The 19,880-nt window shown below is 44.7% G+C and overlaps 1 protein-coding gene across 2 annotated transcripts in view; it reads left to right on the top strand.

Moving 5' to 3' along the window:
* The window catches only part of BRINP1 (BMP/retinoic acid inducible neural specific 1), an 86,415-nt gene that overhangs the window by 7,614 nt on the left and 58,921 nt on the right, over positions 1 to 19,880 (top strand). The window contains exon 2 of one of the 2 annotated variants that reach the window (XM_080402357.1): positions 18,224 to 18,491. In XM_080402357.1, the coding sequence (XP_080258483.1) occupies positions 18,274 to 18,491 (218 nt within the window). In that variant the 5' untranslated portion in view covers positions 18,224 to 18,273. Of the gene's footprint in view, positions 1 to 7,466; positions 18,492 to 19,880 lie in introns of those variants that run through there. The other variant, XM_080402358.1, reaches the window with a different exon arrangement.

Genomic DNA, 19,880 nt, shown 5'->3' with positions numbered 1-19,880 from the left:
GATCGAGGCTGGGAGGGAGGGATGGGGGGTGGGAGAGGAGAGCTGGCAGGTAGGAACACAAAGTTCACTGGCAAGGCAAGTGCGAATGCTGAGACAAATTGCCACATCAGGACGAATGATTCCTTCACTTCCTGGATTGCAAACCAGACAGAGATGTGACCGGCAGGTGCAAATCTGCTGACGAGGTGTTGTGTAGGTGTGATGATTACTGTGCTTGTAAGCCTGGCTGGAAAGGGCAAGGATGGGCGAGGGAGCTTCGGTTCTGCAAAATGCGTGAGAAAGATGCATGCAAAAAAAATAACTATGAAGTAGGATTGTAGTTTACCTGCATTATTGGAAGATTGATTTCTGATGAAAGGAGCAGAGGAAGGAGGGGAATAAAATTTTACAGATGGCAAGAATGGGGATCAGAGCTTTAAAATGGCAGTTGTGAGTTAGTGTTCTTGAAGGATTGGTTCAAATGTGACTGCAGAGACCAGTGCTGGTTTCTGATTTCCAACCATCTGCATTTAAAAGAGAGAGAGACCAGCAGACTGGCCTCAGTGAAATTCTGCTGGATTTCCCCCAGGGAATCAGGATTGTCCCTGCATTTCAAGTACCTGGAAGACTTAAAACACTGACAAGGCTGAAAGGTGAGGAGAGGGCTGAAAGGGAGAATGGCTGGCAGGAATAAGTAGATTGTAGACTACGCTGGATAATTCAGGGATCTGTAATAAAACTGCATGGTGATGGATAGTGAATAAAAGACTGTAGGTATATTATGGTTTACGGAGCCACAGGACAGATGTGTCTCTAAGGAGACTGCGATAAGGAGTGGAAGGTAGCAGTGGACTGGGAGCAGCGGCTGTTTTGGGATGCAACAGCACTGGGAGAATAAAGCAGCACTGTAGCAAGATAGTTCAGTCCCGATGCTGTCACCGACATGTTATATATGACCTTGGGCAGGTCACTTAGGCTGATACCTTTCAGAAGAGCTTTCTAAATGCATGTGTTTCCATGCATAGGAGCTGAATTTCTTACAGTCAGTGCTGTGGTTCTGAGCCCTCTAGCTCACACAGTGGATGCAAACCACCCAGGGAACTCGGCTCCAAGTTTGGCATGGGGAAAAGTCTGGATTTTTTTTAAGAATTCAGCAACCTGTGTCCTCAGGAAATACAGACACCCCCCACCCACCCCCTTCCTCCCCCAAGACTGGTATTCAGCCGTGCTGATCTTTACTTATCCAGTGCTGGGCAAAAGCAGCACTGGATTGCGTCTCTCCCCCCTCTGCCCCAGCAAAAGGGCCCGATGTTTAGAAATCTGGCCTGAATTAATTTCCCTTCTCACTGCCTAAGACCACTAACTAAAGTTGCCCTTTTACTGGAATATATAAGAGAATATGCTAATTGTATCTGTTTCTCTCCCTTGCACACAAATATGGGGCTTTTACTCACACAACATGTACAATGAAGTGTGCAAGTGTGCACGTGCACACACACGCACACACACGTGCATGTGTGCACACACATGCATTGTGTTTTGGGAAGCCTGAATCAAGACTGCTGCTTCAGTGCAGCGTATTAGTCTTCTTACCAACTTCAGCATTTGAGGTAAATAGCAATTAATGGTAAAGCTGCTTACATTAAAAAAAGGAGCAACAGAGGCTGATAAGTCCTTCCTACCAGTGGATTCTCCTGCAGTGCTTCTCATTACTTTGTTTGTTTTCAAGTTTCAAGACAGAAATTTTGTCCGTAGTGTATTTTTTTCTCATTGCTGCTCCTCCAAGGGAGCAATTCTGTAGAGCCTTGTTAGCAGTGAGGTACAGCCCCCAGCCGCTTGTGTCTCAGCTAACAGGGACACTCCTTTGGTGCTGGGGGCACGACCCTCTCTCAGGTTTTATAATAGAGGTGGACAGAAGGGCTGGGGACAAATACACACTCTGCTGCCCTTGCACAGTGTTACTGCTCGTCTGCAGACTGCCTTAAATAAGATTTGGAGCTGGGGAAAAGGAAACCAACAGGAGAGCTAAGATCCACTCTAGATTTCATTTTTATGTGTCATTTTTAAATTCCAGGCTCTTGAAAGGATATGAGGGCTGACCTCCAGCTCAATAATGCAGTATTTTTGTAATAAGATGCTCAGGATGCATTTTCCATGCCCCATGTGCATGTGCAGAATGTTCCAGCATGCATTGTCTTCTGGGACAGTGTTGAAGGACTGTGGAAGATGAAAATAAGCCATTGGAGGGTTTGTGCTTGTTCATATTGGCCACAACTGATGTTAAGAAAGCAAAATATACCCAGAACTGGTTTCCTTCTTAGTGAAAGCTTGTTTCCTCCTGAAGAAACCCCAATTCCAAACTAATTGAAGTGCAGTATATGTGGCTAAGGGGTGCAGGGGCCAAGTTCTTTGACAATGTAGAAACACCCAGAGATAGTTAGATGTCTAACTCCTATATACATGCCTATTTTTTTTAATCCACTGGATGCAGGAAGCTAAGCAGGTGATGCTCCCCTAAATACCTCTGGGACTGAGATTGCAGGTGGGTGGCTGGGAGCAGGGTCCTATACTTGAGCGCTCAGCCACAGAAGCGGATGCCAGACGATGCCTGAGGAGCAGGAGCCCCAGGACTTGCTGTTCCCATCCTTGAGCATTGGTGTCTCCTTCAGAGCACACTTCAGTGGTCTGAACCAGGGCTGGCTGTTTGTGGGGAGCTGTGCTTTTCTTTTTGCTTAATGTCAGATGCACTTGGACATCACATGTTCCAGTTTTCTGAAGGAACCTCATGCCTATTTGATTGTATGTTAGGGACTGCGATGCTTAAAAAAAAAACAAAAAAAAAAACCAAAACAAACAAAAAAGAGAGAAAGAACCAAGAGAAGCAAAAAGAAAGAATTCAGAGAAACAGAGGGTAAAAAAGCATGGTGTGACTGTCTTGAAATAAAAAAAGCAGTATATGGCAATTTCTAGTGGTAAAAGTAAATCCAGTCTCAGATTATTTCCTGGGAACTTTACTCTCATTTTTGATACAAGGACTTGCTCATTTATTTTTCTCTAAATCTATTTATTTCACTCTAAGTTCTCTGTTGAATGCAGGTTTAGACTGGAATAGAGCAAAGGACTGTGAAAGTCATCAGCTTAAGAGACTCACAGAAACTCAGCCTTGCTGAGATCCCTCATGTTGTTATGAAGATCTGACAGACAGTTATTGTAATTCCTAGTAGGGATAGGTGAATAAGGATATATTTTTTTTTGTCAGTTTGGTTCTTGAAATGAGAAGGGAAAAAATTAATTTTAGCTATTCAAACATAATTGGTGTGAGGGGGAAGAATGAAAAGACTTCTTTTATAATTGGGACTAGAAGGAAAAGCGAATGGAAAATCACTTCAAAACTTCAAATTTTGCAGGAATGCAAAACTTTTTTTTCCATAACTGTATTTTTTCACTTTTTAGTCTTTTTTTTTTTCATTTTCTTCTAGATCCACTTTGTAAACATTTCAATATCATGCATTTAATTTAAGGAATAATACAGTCATGTACTTTGATTCGTTTAAATTTTTCCCATCCCATTTTTTGATGGTAGCTATCTAACAAATTCAACCTGATTTAATAAACATTGGCAGTCAATCCCCAAGCACTTTTCTGTGCCTAATTTTAGTATGTGTTAAAAATCATGTCTCACATCTTTAGTGCCTATGACTGCAGTTTACTTTATGCTACACACAGTTAAAGACAATTCGTACCTCAAATAACATACACTCAAAGGGTACAGAGCAGTAGGAGATGAAAGGAGAAAACAGAAAGATTTGTCTGAAGTCTCAGGGTGAATCAGTAGCAGAAGCATATAGAGGAGCCTACAGTCTTGACTTCCATTCCGCTGCTCTTTCTATGACTGCAGATTAATTATAAAATTCTTTCTCACCCATTAGATTTTCTCATACTCCTTCTACTCCTGCACTTTCTCATTCACACCTTCAATTCTTTTTTACTCTTCCTTTAGTCCCACTTTCCTCACTCTCCATTTTTGAACGCTTTCCTCTTTTCTCCTCTTCTGGTCCTCCTGTAGAAGAATACTAATGAAGTGACAAGTGATAATAATGTGTCTTGGCTGTGCCCACTGTGATGGATAAAGAAGGAGCAAGGTGTGTGGAGGAGAAGAGTAGCGAAGAGGGAGGGAAGGGGGTGGTCTGAATTTATTTCAGACTCCAGGTGAAGGTATGCAGGAAGGCAGAGGAGCCAACTGCACACTCAGAAACGCTCACTGCAGTGGGAGCACGGAGTCCAAACTGAATGTCTAGGGAGGGGAGCATGAGCAGATCTGAAAGGTGGGACTGGTGCCCTCGGGGATGCAGGGGCCAAAAGGGGAACAAAGGCTTACAGGGAGATGTGTGGGCAAAGGGGAACGAGCAGATTTCTCCAGTTTGCTGTGACAGGACCTCAAACACAGACGTCTCACACTTGATTTGTCTGGACGAGTTTGTGTGCAGAGACTTCTAGTGCTCGAGTAAAATCAGAGGCGAATATGCATATTCAATCAGACAGGGGTTACGGGTGCTCTCTGCGCACTGGGCATTGCATGCTGGCAGGGATTAGACTGCCATCTGCTTGGTACAATACACATCACAGGGTCGGTACCTGAAGCTGGGATGTTGCTGGAACTCCTGCTGACTTCCTCAAGTCCTGCAGAATAATATTTTTGTCACCAGAGCCTCTATTGTGTGGTTAATGGGCAAATCTGGACTACAGATTTACAAATAGTCTCTGGATTTAGGGAGGAGAGGCATTTAAGGGGTAGATAGGAGAAGAGGCTGCAGAATCCGTGCTTTGGACTGATACCTATAGCTCCCCGAGGAACAGAGGCCAAGCACACAACAGCTGGTGGGGAGAAACTGTGTTGATGCTGTGGGAACAAAGATGTTATCTAGTCTGCAATCCAGGCAGGAGGAGGGAGAAAACAGAGATGTAAATTAGGAGGAAGCTTCCTTGAGCTTCTTTGGTCCTAGAATATTATATCAAGAATAAAATGTCCAGGAATAGCTGTCTGTCATTGTAAACAGTCACATTAGACATGATAGATAACTTCAGGCTATGTCTTCATGAGCACAGTAGGCTCTAAATACCCTTCTTTCTTTGGAAACTCCTTCCAAACACCTTTGATTTCACAGGGATAAGCCAGCTAGCTGTATTCCTGTTCTGCATTTGATTTACCACTCACAGAAAATTATTTATCTAGCTAGCTATTTATTATCTAATTCCATGGCTGCAGTTGAGGCAAGACTGTTTATTCCTTTTCCACAGCAGTGTCTCTTTCTCCAGCAGCTCTAACTGGCTTCTAGGTGCCCTGGGGAATGTCAAAGCAGAATTAATTAATCATGACCAATGATGAAGGTGTTTTTTAGATTTGGATTTGGCCAGCTGATCTTTCTGGGAGTTAGGCTGTTGAGGAAACAAATGTGATGCTTGCTCTGGATTGCTTTCAGACGGAGTCACTTTGGGAGGCTGCAGAGGCATGTAGGATCTATCAAGCAGCGGAGAAAATCTGGCAGAAGTCAGCAGTGTGCATGCTGGTGGAGGGGACTGCTCGCTCACTTTGGCAGGACACCATGGCAGTGAAACTGTTAGCTACAGTTTAGCATGTCCTGTCCTGTTCCTGGCCTGCAATGGTGTGAATCTTTCAGCATCCACAAGAAAGTCTTCTGGGCGTTTGTTCTGAATGTCCCTTTCAGAGCAGGAGGAGTTGTGATGGCACCTGGCACTTGCAGAACTGGAAGCCACCCCTTCAGCATGCCCACGAGTGATGGCAGTGCTGGCCAACTGCACAGGTTGTGATGAAGCAGCAGTGTTTGTTTTACAAATAGCTCTGATTTCTTCCAGATCCTCTTCCTTTTCTTTGTAGAGCCTGGTAGAGCATGTGCTATTCTTCCTGGTCAATGATTTCCTCCTGGCAGTGGAGAAAGGTCAAGTGTCCACGCCAATTCTTTTTGATCTGTCAGCAGCCTTCGAATCCTCTGGCAATGAAGGGCTAATGATTTGCAGTGTCTGGCATGGATGGGCAATCTCTCCCTGCAGGACCATTCCTCCTTTCCAAAGAGACTCCACAGTGTGGTTTCGAGTAATGAAGCATCTCCCTCAAGAACTCTTCCAGGGGGTAATTCAGTGCTCAGTTGTACTGTTGCTGTCAGAGAGATGGGGCTACAATATTGCAGATGTGCTGATGACAAGGGATAAGATCAGCTTTCCAGTAAATAATCCATAGTTTTCAAAATTTATCATCCTCAAACATCTTTTTCTGCCTTCGACTTGTTCCGCTGTTGCCTAACACAGGAACAAATGGAGGCACTTTGCTTCTTCCCCACCCCAGAGATGAGGGCATGCATACAGAGATGTAGGCTGGGATGGAGCCATTTGTGGGGCGGGGAGGTGGAAACATCAGCTTTTAATGGAAGTCTCAGAGTATGGCAGTACTCGCTGTTAGAGAAAAGCCGTAATCCATAGTGACAGGCCAGCTGGAGCAACAGTAGAGAACCAGGCGGATCTGCATGCAGAGGTGTGCGTTGAGCAGCTGCGCGGGGGAATTCAGATTGCAAACTGCAGTGCTTGGCGCTAGCGGCATGTCCCTTTAAGAGGAAAAGCAGACAGAAAAGCCCACTACTACTTTAAATAAGCCTCCAAAGTTTGGAGATGCTTTTCCTTTTCATTCCCATTGCACAAACCACCGGGCTCAGCCCTATGAAGCCCACGGCCAGGGCTAGCCCCCCACCCCGAGGGGTGCTGTCAGCCTTGCAATGGGAATGAGCAGCCCTGCTGCCTCCTGAAGCTTTCTCTTAGCCTGCTGAAAGGCAGAAGGGAAACAAGGTTGGCCATGCATAGCCATGCTCTGCCTCTGGCTCCGTCCACCATCATGCGTAGCCTCCGGTTAGGGCCCCGCCTTTGTGTACGTTGCTCTCTGCACATACATTGAAGATGGACTTGCTGCCCCCTTGCCGTCCAGCCCCCCGGACAGGCACGGGCAGCACTACAGCACGCACAGCTCGGCACGGGGACCCGCTGCCCTCAGTCTCTTATCGAACTGCCATGAATGCACGAGAGCCGCTGAGGACATTTTCATCCATGAAATGAAGAATCAATAGAGTCGCCTCATTACAGGCTCTGCTCCGTGCTGCCATTCTCCCCTTCCCTTTTGCCACATACCTTGCCCTTTTTGTTAACCCGCTTTTACCACCACCTACACAGGCTTGATGGCGCAAATTCACGGGTAGCAATTCCCCTCTGCTACGCACGGAGGAGCAAAAATGTGGTTTAAAAGAAGAAGGAAAAAAAAAAAATCAGATAGACTTCCAAGAAGGAGGTGGAATATATCTTGTAAAAGTACATAAGTGATTTGGAAGCCGAAGGCCCCAGGAGGTCAATAGTATTCAGACTTTGAAATCCCTGATGCTCTTGAAAATGCTACATGTAAATTCCATCCTGGAAAAATCTGGTTTTATTATTTTTTTTTTAATAACAAGCAGAGAAGTTGGTTTTGTGATGTGCAGAGGGGAGTGGAGCTGTGCTCTGCAGTCATTGAGCTGACAGAGTTGCTTGGGAAATGGACATGCTATTTCCTTGGGAAATTCACTCTTTTTGATTTGTGGTTGTTTTTCTTAAGCTCCAGTTTGAATGAGAACCATGTTCCCACAAAGCTCTTGTGGCCTAAAAATTCAAAAGCAATAATAATTTGAGATCATCAATATCTACTGTTTCTGTGGTGCTGAAGTACTAAAATGCTACAGGAAATATTTACTATTGAATAATGATAACACATATAACAAAACAACATCAAACATTTTATACAATATATAGTATATTTTAAACATGTATCAATACAATACAGAATATGTAAAAATGTCAAAACAAATTAATTGAAACAACATAAAAATAATGTGTTTATCTCCACAAAATGAAACGTGAAATGAAAAGAGAAAATCAAAATGATCTGTTTTGACACTTTAAACATAAAAAAGTTTGTCAAAATTGACATGTTCCCATGCAACGTTTGGATTTCAAGAGAACTGCGTTTTCCTACGAAAAACTGTTCTGTCAAAATTTTTGACCAGCTCTACTTACAGCCTATCTAAACAGACAAGCATCACAGCCAAGACTCTCAAACGCTCCAGGTGGTCAGAAGATAGATTTAGCACAGAGCAGAACAGTCTCAAAGAAAGGAATAAATAAAACTCACAGCTAGAGGTGGCCTGAAACTTGGGTACCAAACTGCTTTAATGTTCGAGATGCTCAGATCCGAGTGTTTTTGGACTTTAATCCTAGCAAGGAATGCGTTCCTTCAATTTTTAGCAAATGTGTGTTGCAGGGTTGGTGCGCTGATGGAAGAGGCTATTTGTGATGGTGAGATGCCAGTGCAGAGTCTCCATATCCCCTGGGATTTTTCAGTTCTTGGCATTGGTCAGGGTCTAGCTAGTAAGAGCCCTCTGTATTTGACAGATTAATACTGGTAAGTATGAGATGGCTTTATTTTCCACACATCCTTCTGTCTCAGTGGAAATTCCAGGCTTAGGGCTGAGGGAATAGGCTAAAATGCAGTGCTGCAGGTAGGCTGGCTTTCAGATGCAAGGCTGGTGAGAACAGCCTTGGCTAGGAGTTCTCCCACCTTCATGATACACAGATTTTAAATCTTCTCATTATATAAATGCAGTTTCAGCTTAATTTGAGCTTCTAATTTAATACGCTGTTACGAATTAAGACTTAATATGATATTTGATTATCCTTTTGCAATGAGATCCAACCCAAGGCTCATTGACTTCAATAGACCTTCCAGCAGAACCTGCAACTGCAGACCCTGCGTAGATGCTTAGAGAAGAGCTACACTCAAGATTTCTGGCTTCTGTTTCGGGAGCTGCCGATATAATGGTGTTATTTGGGGCTAACACACATTCTAGCTCACATTTCTAGCCTGAATTTAAGTGCCTGTGCATCAATGTGTGTGTAACTTCCCCCATACAGGGAGGCAGGGCAGCAGCAGGAGCTGAACGTGGGTGTCCCCAGCCTCAGACCAGTGTCCTGGGCACTAAAGGAATCCATCCTCAATAATTCTATCAGTGATTCGTATCCCACACCTCTAAGTCACTGTGCAGCACCTGTCGGGTGGTTGCAGAGGTATCAAGCCCACATCAGTGACCAGTTGTCCTCCCCTTGGTTCTGCCTGCAGCTCTCTTTCCCTGCAGAAGTCTGAGCCACGCCATCCCTGCGAGGTCTCACCTTGTTTCTCGAGTCTCCTGGCAGGGTAGTTGTGCAAGGGTCTAAGGCAGTGGCAGCAGGAGCCGGTGTGGTGAATGCACAGGGAGATTTTTATGGCCACAGCAAATTCTTCCGCTCAGAGTGATAAGAGGGGCGCGTCTGCCCAGGGCCAGAATTTGCTGCTGCAAACAACTCGGGCCCCTTTTCCCTCCCCTCTTCAGCTGCCCCTGGCTCCCTTGGCTTCATCCAGCATCCGTGGTGGCAGAACCTGGTGCCCATAGGAAACGCCGAGTTAAATGGTGCTTTTCATCCTGGCAGGCAGGGCTGTCATTATCCAAGCAGCAGGAGCTGTACCAGGAGAAGCAATGGCCTGCAGATTTTAACCCCTTCTACTCCTCCAGTAAGAGCTGAGTATCACAAAAAAGCCAGGTCAAGAGCTAAAATTCCTTCTAAGGGACAAGAAGAACAGGAAGATAAGTCATTCACAAGGATCATTAGGTAACCTCAGCTTCCTAGCATACCAAAATAATCAGTGTTAGCTTGCATTTCCCAAGCCCTATGGAGTGGGGTCACTCCATGTGGCTCTGGTGGTAAAGTCCCTGCCCAGGAATGAACTTCAGAACAACAAAAATATTGCAAAGAATGTCAGGTGTGGGATAACAGTTGACCTTTTGGATTGAGCGTTACATTATTGCTCTTCAGGGCAGTTTTGGCATCGATTTTTTTTTTTTTTCCTTCAGGCTGTCTTCTTACAGGTCCAAATTGTTGCAATGGAATGTATTAGGAAGGCGAGACCAGCACACCGAATGGAACAAGCATGACGGCAAAACCCAGGGTTTGTGGACTGGCACAGGCTTCTCTGAACTTAGTTTTCAGATTATTGTCTGTCTCAAATTTCCAGTAAAGACTGTAGGGAATGGTATGATTTTTGTTCAGATTTTGTGTATGGTTTGCAGGTGTTTCTTGTTCCAAAATGCAAGAAAAGTATTGCATTAATTTGGACATTTTCTTTTATGCATAAATTACAAAATCTATTTTGGCTCAGTCAAAACATACTGTTTAAGAAAACACTTCATTTTGATTTTTAATGTATATTACTCAACATGTAATGAAAAACAAAACACAATCTTGAACCGATCCTTTCCAAATAGAACGCTCAACACATTCTGTTCCAAAGAAAAGCTGACTACATGAAAATGCTTTTTTTTCCCCTTAAATCAACAAATTTCTACAAAGTGTTTTGCCTCTGATGAATTGGCATTTTTCTGACATAAAATGAGCAATCCAAAAAAATCCTAAGCAGCTCTGTGGCAAGTCTTAGCTAATTCTGGAATAGTAGCATGAAGGTGCGTAGGAAGGGTACTGTAAGGAGACATAGCGTTGAGCTGAGACTTAAGAGATTTGGGTTGAATTCCTGAAGCAGTTATAAAATGATCTGGGAAAAGCCATTAATCTATGCTGTGTCTCAATTCCCATTCTGCAGAATGGGAAAAACAGCATTTCCCAACCTCCTAAAGCTACTGCAAGTATAAAAACTTATTAACACTTATGAGATTACTGGACTTTGATATGAGGTGTATAAGTACTGAGGAAGACAGAAGACAGAGCTGCATTTTTGTGTAACTTAGAATGAAATTATGGAGAAGTGGACTAGCTTGGACAATAATTTAATAATAGTAGGAATAATTGCAAGTTCAGGGCAGTGTTTAATAGAAATCACTGCTCACCACCCACCATATTTTTTTTTAATAAGCAGCTCAGAAAAGTGCAATTTATCATTATTATTATCATCTATATTCATTCTATCTCTGCCACTTTGCAAATGAGAGAAGTTCCTCACAAACATCTACAAAGCTAGCTCATTATCCAGCCTCCCTATTTATAACTCTCATTTATGACAATGGCTATCAAAATCTTGCCAACAGTAGGGCTGCTGGTGTGCTGACACCACTGCTCCACAGCCCGCTGAGCGGTATTATCTCACTGTTCCCTTGCGTTCCCCCATCTGTCCCTGGCCATCTGGTGTCCTTGGTCTTCTAATTAGATTGTAAGCTTTTTGGGGCATGGACTGCCTTTCTGGTTTCTGTTTGTACAGCACCTAGCACAACGCTGTTCCAGGCCCAGATTCAGCAAGACTGTCTTCAAAACGTGAGGCTTCATCGCATACCTGTGTGTGCATGCAGAAGGTCTGTTAATTCAGTTCCCGACCTGTCAGGCACTGTTAGCTGGATCCCCTTTCTAAACAGAGCCCGGAACCAAGCGCCCATGGATCCTGGATTTCAGAGTGGTGGCTTTGCTACCTTGGCTAGTAGATTTGTGGTGATTTAATGGAGTTTAATTCCCTCTGTCCAGCACCACTTGATGTTGTGACTTGACAGAGGTTGTACGCCTGCCACAGTTCTTCAGTTTCAAGCCACCTCTCATCCTCATCGTAATAACACCAGTAGTTTATAATTAGCTGAAGTGTGGGGACAAACGAGCTGAGAACAGGTACCTAGTTGTTACCAGTGTGATTCTCACCTCGCTATATGCAGGGAGTAATTAGTTTCTGCACAAAACCCACTCCCTTTAGGCTGCTGGTTGAGCAGGGTTTGTAACAAAGGATTTGTAGGGTGGGTTTGCTTCACTGAGTGTTCAGAGGAGTTGTAAGCAAAGTGTTGATGAACAGAGAAGAAAAAAAAAAACTTTTCTCCTCTAAGTCATTTGGGGTCAAAAGAAATATTTTTATCACTGTTTCCTCTTAATAGGCTGGAAAGAAAAATCAAAAGGAAAAAAAAAAAAAAAAAAAGCTCTGCTAGTTTCAAATGGAGATTTAGAAATATTTCCCTTTGGTACTCTCACAACCAAACCACTGACATCTCCCAATCATTGCTGTTTTCAGCATGAACAATTTTGCAGAAGTGAAGTGAATTTGTGGGCTGCGTTGGTGTTTTGGAGAGGTGTTTCTCATCCTCTCTCTTTGCCTTTCCTCACCCAAAAAATATTTCAGCTGATGAATATCCCTCAGGTCTAACTACTCACACATATTTTAAACTGAAATGGTTAAAGAAAGTGCAAATTTAGACACTGTTCAGTGCAGAATTATCAAGGTCTGAGGAGGGATTCACCTATCATTGCCTGAAATGGAGAAATCCCGCTTCTGTAAAGAAATAGATTTACAGTCATTTGGGATTTTATGATTTTGCACGCCACAATCATCCAGAAAGTCAGAGCCACTGCTGAATTGCAGCTCCATCTCTGACTCCAGGCAGATACCAGTGCCTGTAGTTTGAGCTATAAAGACATGCAGGTCAGAAGTAGTCAAAATCTGTTTTTCCCAGAGCTCAGGTTTATCCACAGAAGTTCATATGACTTAACAAACCCCGACAAATCGGCTTCCCCATCCATTTCCATCCATGTTCCCTGTTTTCCTCTGGCCCTGGCACAGAAAAGATGTCCTCGGCTTGGCTGGATTGCTGGCCAGCGTTCTAAAGGACAACTAAAGCTGCATCACGGGTGGTAACAGCCTTCCAGCACCTTCATGGGCCATCTCTGAATTAGGTGCAGGACATGAATGCTGTTGCTCCAGTTGCACCCAGCGACCTAACATGAACTAAACCCTACCGGTGTAGGGCAGCAGTTACCTGTCCAGCAGGAATGTGAGTGTGCAGTTAACTTAAAGCAGTGGTAGCTGAATAAAATCGAAAAGAGCATCTCCTGTACTTAAAATTAAGGATACACTTAAGCTCTTTGCTGAAATGAGGTCAGACGTTCGTCACTTTGCAGGGTCGAGCTCTAAACTAACATAAGCTGTTTCATCTCTCCCCTGACACCTCAGTCTTTTACTAATTTATCAGCATTCTAAAGCAGTGTGTGAAGCTGCTGTAGAACAGAAGTGTTTCAGATACAAATAGCGATGGTTAGCCTCTTCCCTCTGGTAAATGGCAGCAGGCAGAAACCTCTCTCAACCTGCCAAGAACCAAATGTGGGGCACAAGAAAGAGTTATTGGTGCATGAAGCTTAAAGAGGTAGGGGACTTTTTTTTTTTTTCTACAAATAATGTGTTCAGTAAGTTCTCTTTCCTGAGTCTGCATTTCTGGTGGAAATAGTTTACAACAAGGAGCATGAGAAAACAGAAGGGATGTGTCCAAGATCAATTTGAATCTAATAGAAGAGATAAATGAAAGGTACGGAGGTTAGAAGAAAGGTAGAAAATCCCAGGAGGCAGGGGAGCGGTGGAGTGCTCACAGCAAGTGATGGAGAGTCAGAGCTCCTGTATTCTGCCTTTCCATTAATAGCAGTGATCTGGGCTACACAGCCTCCTTCATATGAAACAGACCTTGCAATACCACTTTGTGCAAAAATCTATCATTCTGAGCTATCCCACTGTATAAAAATTACCTTTTAAGTGGCTAAGTAGACACCCAGCTTTATTCTTTTCTTCTTATTTCAAGAAACAATGGGAGTAACAGCACTTGCCTGCCTTACTAGAGCGCTGAGAGCTTTAATTAATGTCTCTAATTCAATTTGAACTCCTTGGATAAAAGGCGCTGCCTTGTGACAGCAAAGGTATTGCCTAAAATAGAATATAATTAACACACAGATATCAATCACGATGAAATTAAGTGTACATTCAAATACAACTTGCACTTTACAGAAAGTACTTGCCTATTTTTCCTCCAAGAATCCTGAAGACTCATAAGACAGGGAACATTTAATGTTCTAGGATGAATTCATATTAGAATAAGGCCATCTTAAACCACCTAACAAACTATAAGGGGCTTTAACAGAAATCTCCATTTGCGCTGATGGATGTGCCTTCGTGATGGATGATGGTGGAAACTGACTGTAATGTGACTCAGAATCAGGACATCCAACATTTTCTTCTCCCGGTACTTGCTTACTGTCAACTGTAGCCTACGTCCTAGCTCAGCCACCTATCATGTTTATTAACAGATGCGACAATGGCAAGATCGTGTTTGTTGACGTGAACCAGAAGGACCTAGCTCACTGCATTGCTCCGTAGTGCTCCTCAGTGGAAATGGGCTTTGTAGCTTGGATTTTTTTTAACTGATAAATTGCAAAGCTTGCCGACACATTGAGATGGTAGGACAGAAACACCCAGTGAGCTGTGTGGGCAGCATGACTGTGTTTTACTGGGTGCTATAACCAGATGATGGTCTCTCCAAGTTCATGGTCCACATAGTCAAACAAGTACTATTGTGTTTCCATGCTGATAATTGGAAAGTGAGGCAAAAAAGCATGTAAGGGCACTGCCCAAGATCATAGAGTGTGTCTGAGGCAGAACTGAGTGGAATGCTGGATTTCTGGATCAGAAACCAGTGTCTGACTTCTTCAAGCCACCCCTTTAGTGCAGAGATTGCTTCTATGCCAGATTTTTCATGAGTGTTTAGTCTCCTGCCCAGGGGCTGTATACTTTTGAGATATTGCCCCCTGCCCTTTTTTTTCCCCATCCCTCTTGCAAAATCCCCAGAATGTATCATACATCAATGAAGCCCTGTAAAGACAGCTAACAAATTAATTTCAGATTCAAACTTGTTAGGAGTTAGATTGAACGCGCCTCACAATATTGCCTTAGACACAAAATAAACCCACTTTACTAAGCTTTATAGCTTCCATGGGGACCAGCCCGGTGGTGTGTTTTAATCTTTAATGTGTAACAACATCTCTACAGCAGCTACAGGGGGGAAAAAGATACTACTAAAAAATTAAAGTTGATGGTGTGATAGTTGTCTAGACCCACTTGTGCTCTACCATCCTCCATTGCCTCAGGCACCATTCCCTGCTCCCAGCACTGATACAGCCAGCTTCCAGACTGAGGATGTGTCCATTTCTTCTAGCGATCTTTAGCCATATTCTCCCCATGTGTTAACACTTAGTTAAGAGCCATCACAACTCTAATCACCCTGACTCTAACTTTGACCTAAAAGGAAAGGAAAGGAGGATGAAGAGGTGCATGGGGGGAATTAGTGAGTATCCTCTCTCTTTTATGAGCTGATATTTCCCCAATGTATGATGCTTGCATGTGGGAGGATGCACTGGGATTTTTCTGGAACCCAGTTTATTTGGCTTTTCTCATACTCACACCTGCAATGTGCTGGGAACTGGAGGTGGGCGATCACTCCACTTTGGTATGTAAAAGCTCCCTTCCTCTCTTTGCAATAGAAATTCAATAGAAAGTGAAATGTTTAAAAGAAAACTGATCCAGGCTGGCTGATGAAGGAAGTAGTTATGGATGAGTTTAATGAACAGACAAGCGAGTTTGGACAATGTGTATGGAGCAACTGATCCTTATCAGCAGCGAATCTGCATACCCGTCTAATGGCAAATGTGCTGAGTTTGCAGCTGCTTACTGTGATGGGGCAGCACTGTAGGTCTGCAAAGAGCAGCAAGGCAGAGAAAGTAGCTTGGATGGAGAAGCAGGGGAAACAATCCCCTGAAGTGGAAACTGGAAGTGCTGAGGGTGGGAGCATGTCTCAGTAGTCACCTTGAGTTCATGACCACTTTGAGTGACAGCACAGATGTAATGTAGCCCACTTGGAATATGATCTGTTCCCCTTAATGTGGGGCTAGGAACTCCCCAAACCCCAGGTTTGTAGGAACCAGTCCTTTCTGAGAGGCAAGGGACTAGGGCAGTGAGAGCTGCTACATTTATGGGTGAAGCAGGAGTCAGTGATGAAGGCTGATACTAAATACATGCCTCCAGAACAGGAACAACCGCCTCAGTCAGGAGCTACAGGTACCATTAGGTTTAATAACAGTAATATTCTATCTGCAATTGGAAAGAAGTTTATATTTGCCCAACAGAAAAAACAAACATTCGTTGACTTTCCCTTACTTAATTTTTTTCATTTCTTCATGTAATGCAACAGCTGACTGTCATTTTTAACCAGACTTACACAACTCCGTTTTGTCAAGTGCTGCTGAGCTCACTGCAGCTCCCCAAACACATGCTGTGCACACGTGCAGACTCCCACACACTCCGGCGCACACACACACGCGGCACTTGTGCTCCCGTCACACTCCTGGGTTCAATCCACCCGCACAGTGGCCATGCATGCTCACTGCCATGGGCTGCAGATTTGCCATGCTCCCAGTGAAAGCTCCTGGAGCAGAGGAGACAGCCATGCCAACCACAAATGCTAACGCCCTCTGGTCTCTACTATGTTGCTCGCACCAGCCAAGGTCTCATGTTCACATGCAGTGCTGCAGATTGGCACGGCACCTCCAGCACACCTTGGTTTGGCCTTTCCTACACTCCTAGCAAAACCTTTTCTCTCTGGGAATTGCAAACTTTTTGAGTGCTTATGGTGGACTCAGACTCAAAACCAGAAGGGTTTCTGGAGATGTGCAAATAAACCTGACACTAAATCTCACCGTAGCAGAGCTCTGTGTAGCCTAATATCCTGCTTTAAAAAGTAGCTACAGTCTTTCTGCAGCATATTCTGCAGAAATAGTTGGGTATCACCTGTTCTGAGGGTAACTTTTGGCCAGGTTTTTGCTCCTAGAGTGAGGGATGCAGCCTCAAGATAGCTCTGCCTGCCCGGGCATGCCCACTGTCTTGGCACATCCTCCACAAAACGCAGCAAGGCAGGCAGATGGACAGGAGGTGGGCAGGAGGAGGAACACATCCTGCCTGTGGAGAGGACTCTTTCAGAGCAGCATCAGCAGTTCCCAGCAATGAGGAGCACAACCCGACACGCTGGGCTGCTGCTGCAGCTGCGTTGCAGTTCGGAAGCAGAAGGGGAGGGGGTCCGTGCCAGGCGCGGGGTGCCAGCTAAGCAAGCCGCTCACCTTCCGCCAACGGAGCCCATGGCTTCGCTCGGAGAAGGGCACCGCGCCAACAGCATGGCTGCGGAGGCGGGTGATCTAATGGTTGAAACGCTGGAAACAGGAGTCAGGAGATGAGGGCTCCCTTCCAGCTGTATCCGTGGCTTGCTGTGTAACCTTTGGCAAGGCATTTCACCCCTCTGTTTCCATTCCCACTCATCACATGTCTTGTCTGTTTAGCTGTTAAGCACACTGGGGAGAGGAGCTGGGTTGTAGCAGGGCTGTCTGCAGCCATGATTTGATGGGGGGTGTGTGTGGTGTGTGCAGCAGGACAGCCGCTCTCCCACCATGTGAGCAATAGCGTGCCCTGCGCCAGGTGGTGTGCAGCATCCCCTTGAGCTCCCTAGCAGAGCTCCTAGGGTGAATAGGCATGTTCAGTGTGTCGCCCTGCAGAGCCTTGATCTTGGGAAGAGCCTCGAGGTCCTCCCGTAATCGAAATAGCAACAGTCCCTGTCCCCGTCCACCAGACACACAGCTCCCAAGCACCCAGGCAGGAAAACGGGTTGAGGTGATTTTTATCTTTCGAAGTTTGGCAGGATTTCATAGTGTCGTGTGTGTGTGTGTGTCTGTGTGTGTGTGTGTGTCTGTGTGTCTGCATGCGCTCATCAGTGAAGCCTGGGTAATTATTTTGTTTTATTTCTTTTTTGGCAACACTTTAAAGTAAGAGCTGGGTCTTTATAGATTGCTCAGGTTGCATGGAGTATGGATCACAGATCATCAGAGAAACATGAAAGCAGAAGACACGTTTCTCTGGCACAGCATTAAAGGGAAAATAAAGGGGTAATTGTAGCCTAGGGTGCAGCCACCTTCTGCGCCCAGCCTGTGCTCGCCTTTGCGGCACTGTGGAGAACCTCACGAGGGAAATGATGGAGAAGCTTGGGTGAGAATGTCTCAGGTCAGGACCTGGTTATTTCAAAGGTGATATATGCTCAGGAGGTTAAAGGCACCACTTAGGTACATGAATAAAACACTGCCAAATACTTTAAGCTGTAACACAGGCAGACTGAAGTCTTTTAAAACTTGATTTTTCAGGTCTGTTTTCACCCTGAGAGATGGTTGTCAAAGGATCAAAGCAAATCCCATTTTTAAACTCTCTCTTTCTCTCCCTCCTCCCTCTCCTCCCCTACATTTCTCTCTCTCTCTCTCTTTCCTTCGTCCTCTTCCCTCTCTTTTTCAACAGGACTCCACAGAATGGAGCAAGAATGAGAGGAAAAAGGCAGACAGAAAAGCATGAACTGGAGGCTTGTTGAGTTCCTCTACCTCCTGTTTATATGGGACCATATACTAGTACAGCCCTCCCACCAGGACCCAGCTGCTACCAACCAACATGTCTCCAAGGAGTTTGATTGGCTTATTTCAGACAGGGGCCCTTTCCACCACTCGCGGAGCTACTTATCCTTTGTGGAAAGACATCGTCAAGGATTTACAACCAGATATAAAATATACAGGTACGTTGGTTTCCTACAGCACCTGTAGCTTGGGTAAGTTAGGTGGTGGGAACTCAGCCGGTTCCCAGGGGCTCAAGGCTCGTAGTCACTGGGAGACGCATCATTGTTCCTGTTCCACCTGGAAACACTTCTTTGGTTCTTCATGGTCCTCAGCTGGCAATGCAAATTGCTTCAAAGTCTCAGATGTAATGCTCTGATAGTGAGATGAAGGCACTGCGATACCATGGCAATGTGCACAACATAGATTGAGAAAAAAGAGACCAAAGGTGTGGGTGTACTTCATTTGTGGTGACAGATAAGTTCATAGGCAGGTTCACAGGCATGTTTTTTCAAATCAGGGCACCTGCAGGCAGACCAGGCCTCTGTACCAAATGCATACATGTGAACTGCTGACACCTCAAGGTTCACATGGGCAAGAACAGACATAAAGATGTCAAGGCACACATCGGTATGGCAGTTCTCACACTGCTGTGCATGAGTTTTAGCTGTGAACTGCCTACCACAGACCTTTGCAGATTATCTCCATGTATGAATTGGACTTGTCCCCAGGACTGTGATTTTGGTTTAAAAGTCTTCCAACTAAAAAAACTACAGAGAATAGGCAGAATTTGGATTTTCCTTTGCCTTCTAGGTTTTGAAGCCTTTTTTGTTGCTTCTTTCAAGCTCTTCTTGCCAGCTGTGATATCCAGAAACGCACTTTTCCTTTTTCATTTTAACATGAAAAGCTAGGGTGCTCACATGAGCCTCTTATTAAAGCAGCAAGCGCTTTGGAGTGAACGGGAATAAGAGAGCAAGTGTCATGAGATTTGCGCAAAAACCCAAAGAGACGGCAAAACTCTCACAGACATGTGTGCATTTACATAATTATATAGTCCTGTTGTCTTTCAGAAAGGCACTTGAAAACACAACCAGGCAAACCAGTAGGTAGGAAAGGTCTAGTGAATAAGCTGGCAACACGCACGCAGATACACATACACGATGACTGGGGGATGGGGTGAGCAGGGAAACCATGTGTGCAGGCAGCGTTCTCCCCATGGGCAGAGAGCCAAAAGCACTTGGGGATTAATAGCGATGTGTGAGACATCATCTATGTGTGGGGAAGAAAAATGAGTTGCGCCTGTCCCATGGCCTCCAGGGAGTGCAGCGTCCCCTCCCCTCGCACCAGCCTGCAGAGCAAGGGCAGGTTAGCATGGGTTGAAGATAATGTCCTGGCTTGTCCTCTTCATTCAAAACAGCTCAGGGGGAAGACAGCCCCAAAACCTAGAAATTATGCTGCCACACTTCCACTAAGTGTGCCTCACTGTCTTTGCTTGCACATAGCAGCAGAGAAAACATGCCTTTTTCAAAAAGACTTTCTTCCTGGTTGTGGATATCTCCAGCTCTCCTCCT

This window comes from Falco punctatus (genome assembly GCF_963210335.1).
Source record: "Falco punctatus genome assembly, chromosome: 9".
Lineage (NCBI taxonomy): Eukaryota > Metazoa > Chordata > Aves > Falconiformes > Falconidae > Falco > Falco punctatus.
This window is presented reverse-complemented; position numbering and strand designations above follow the sequence as displayed.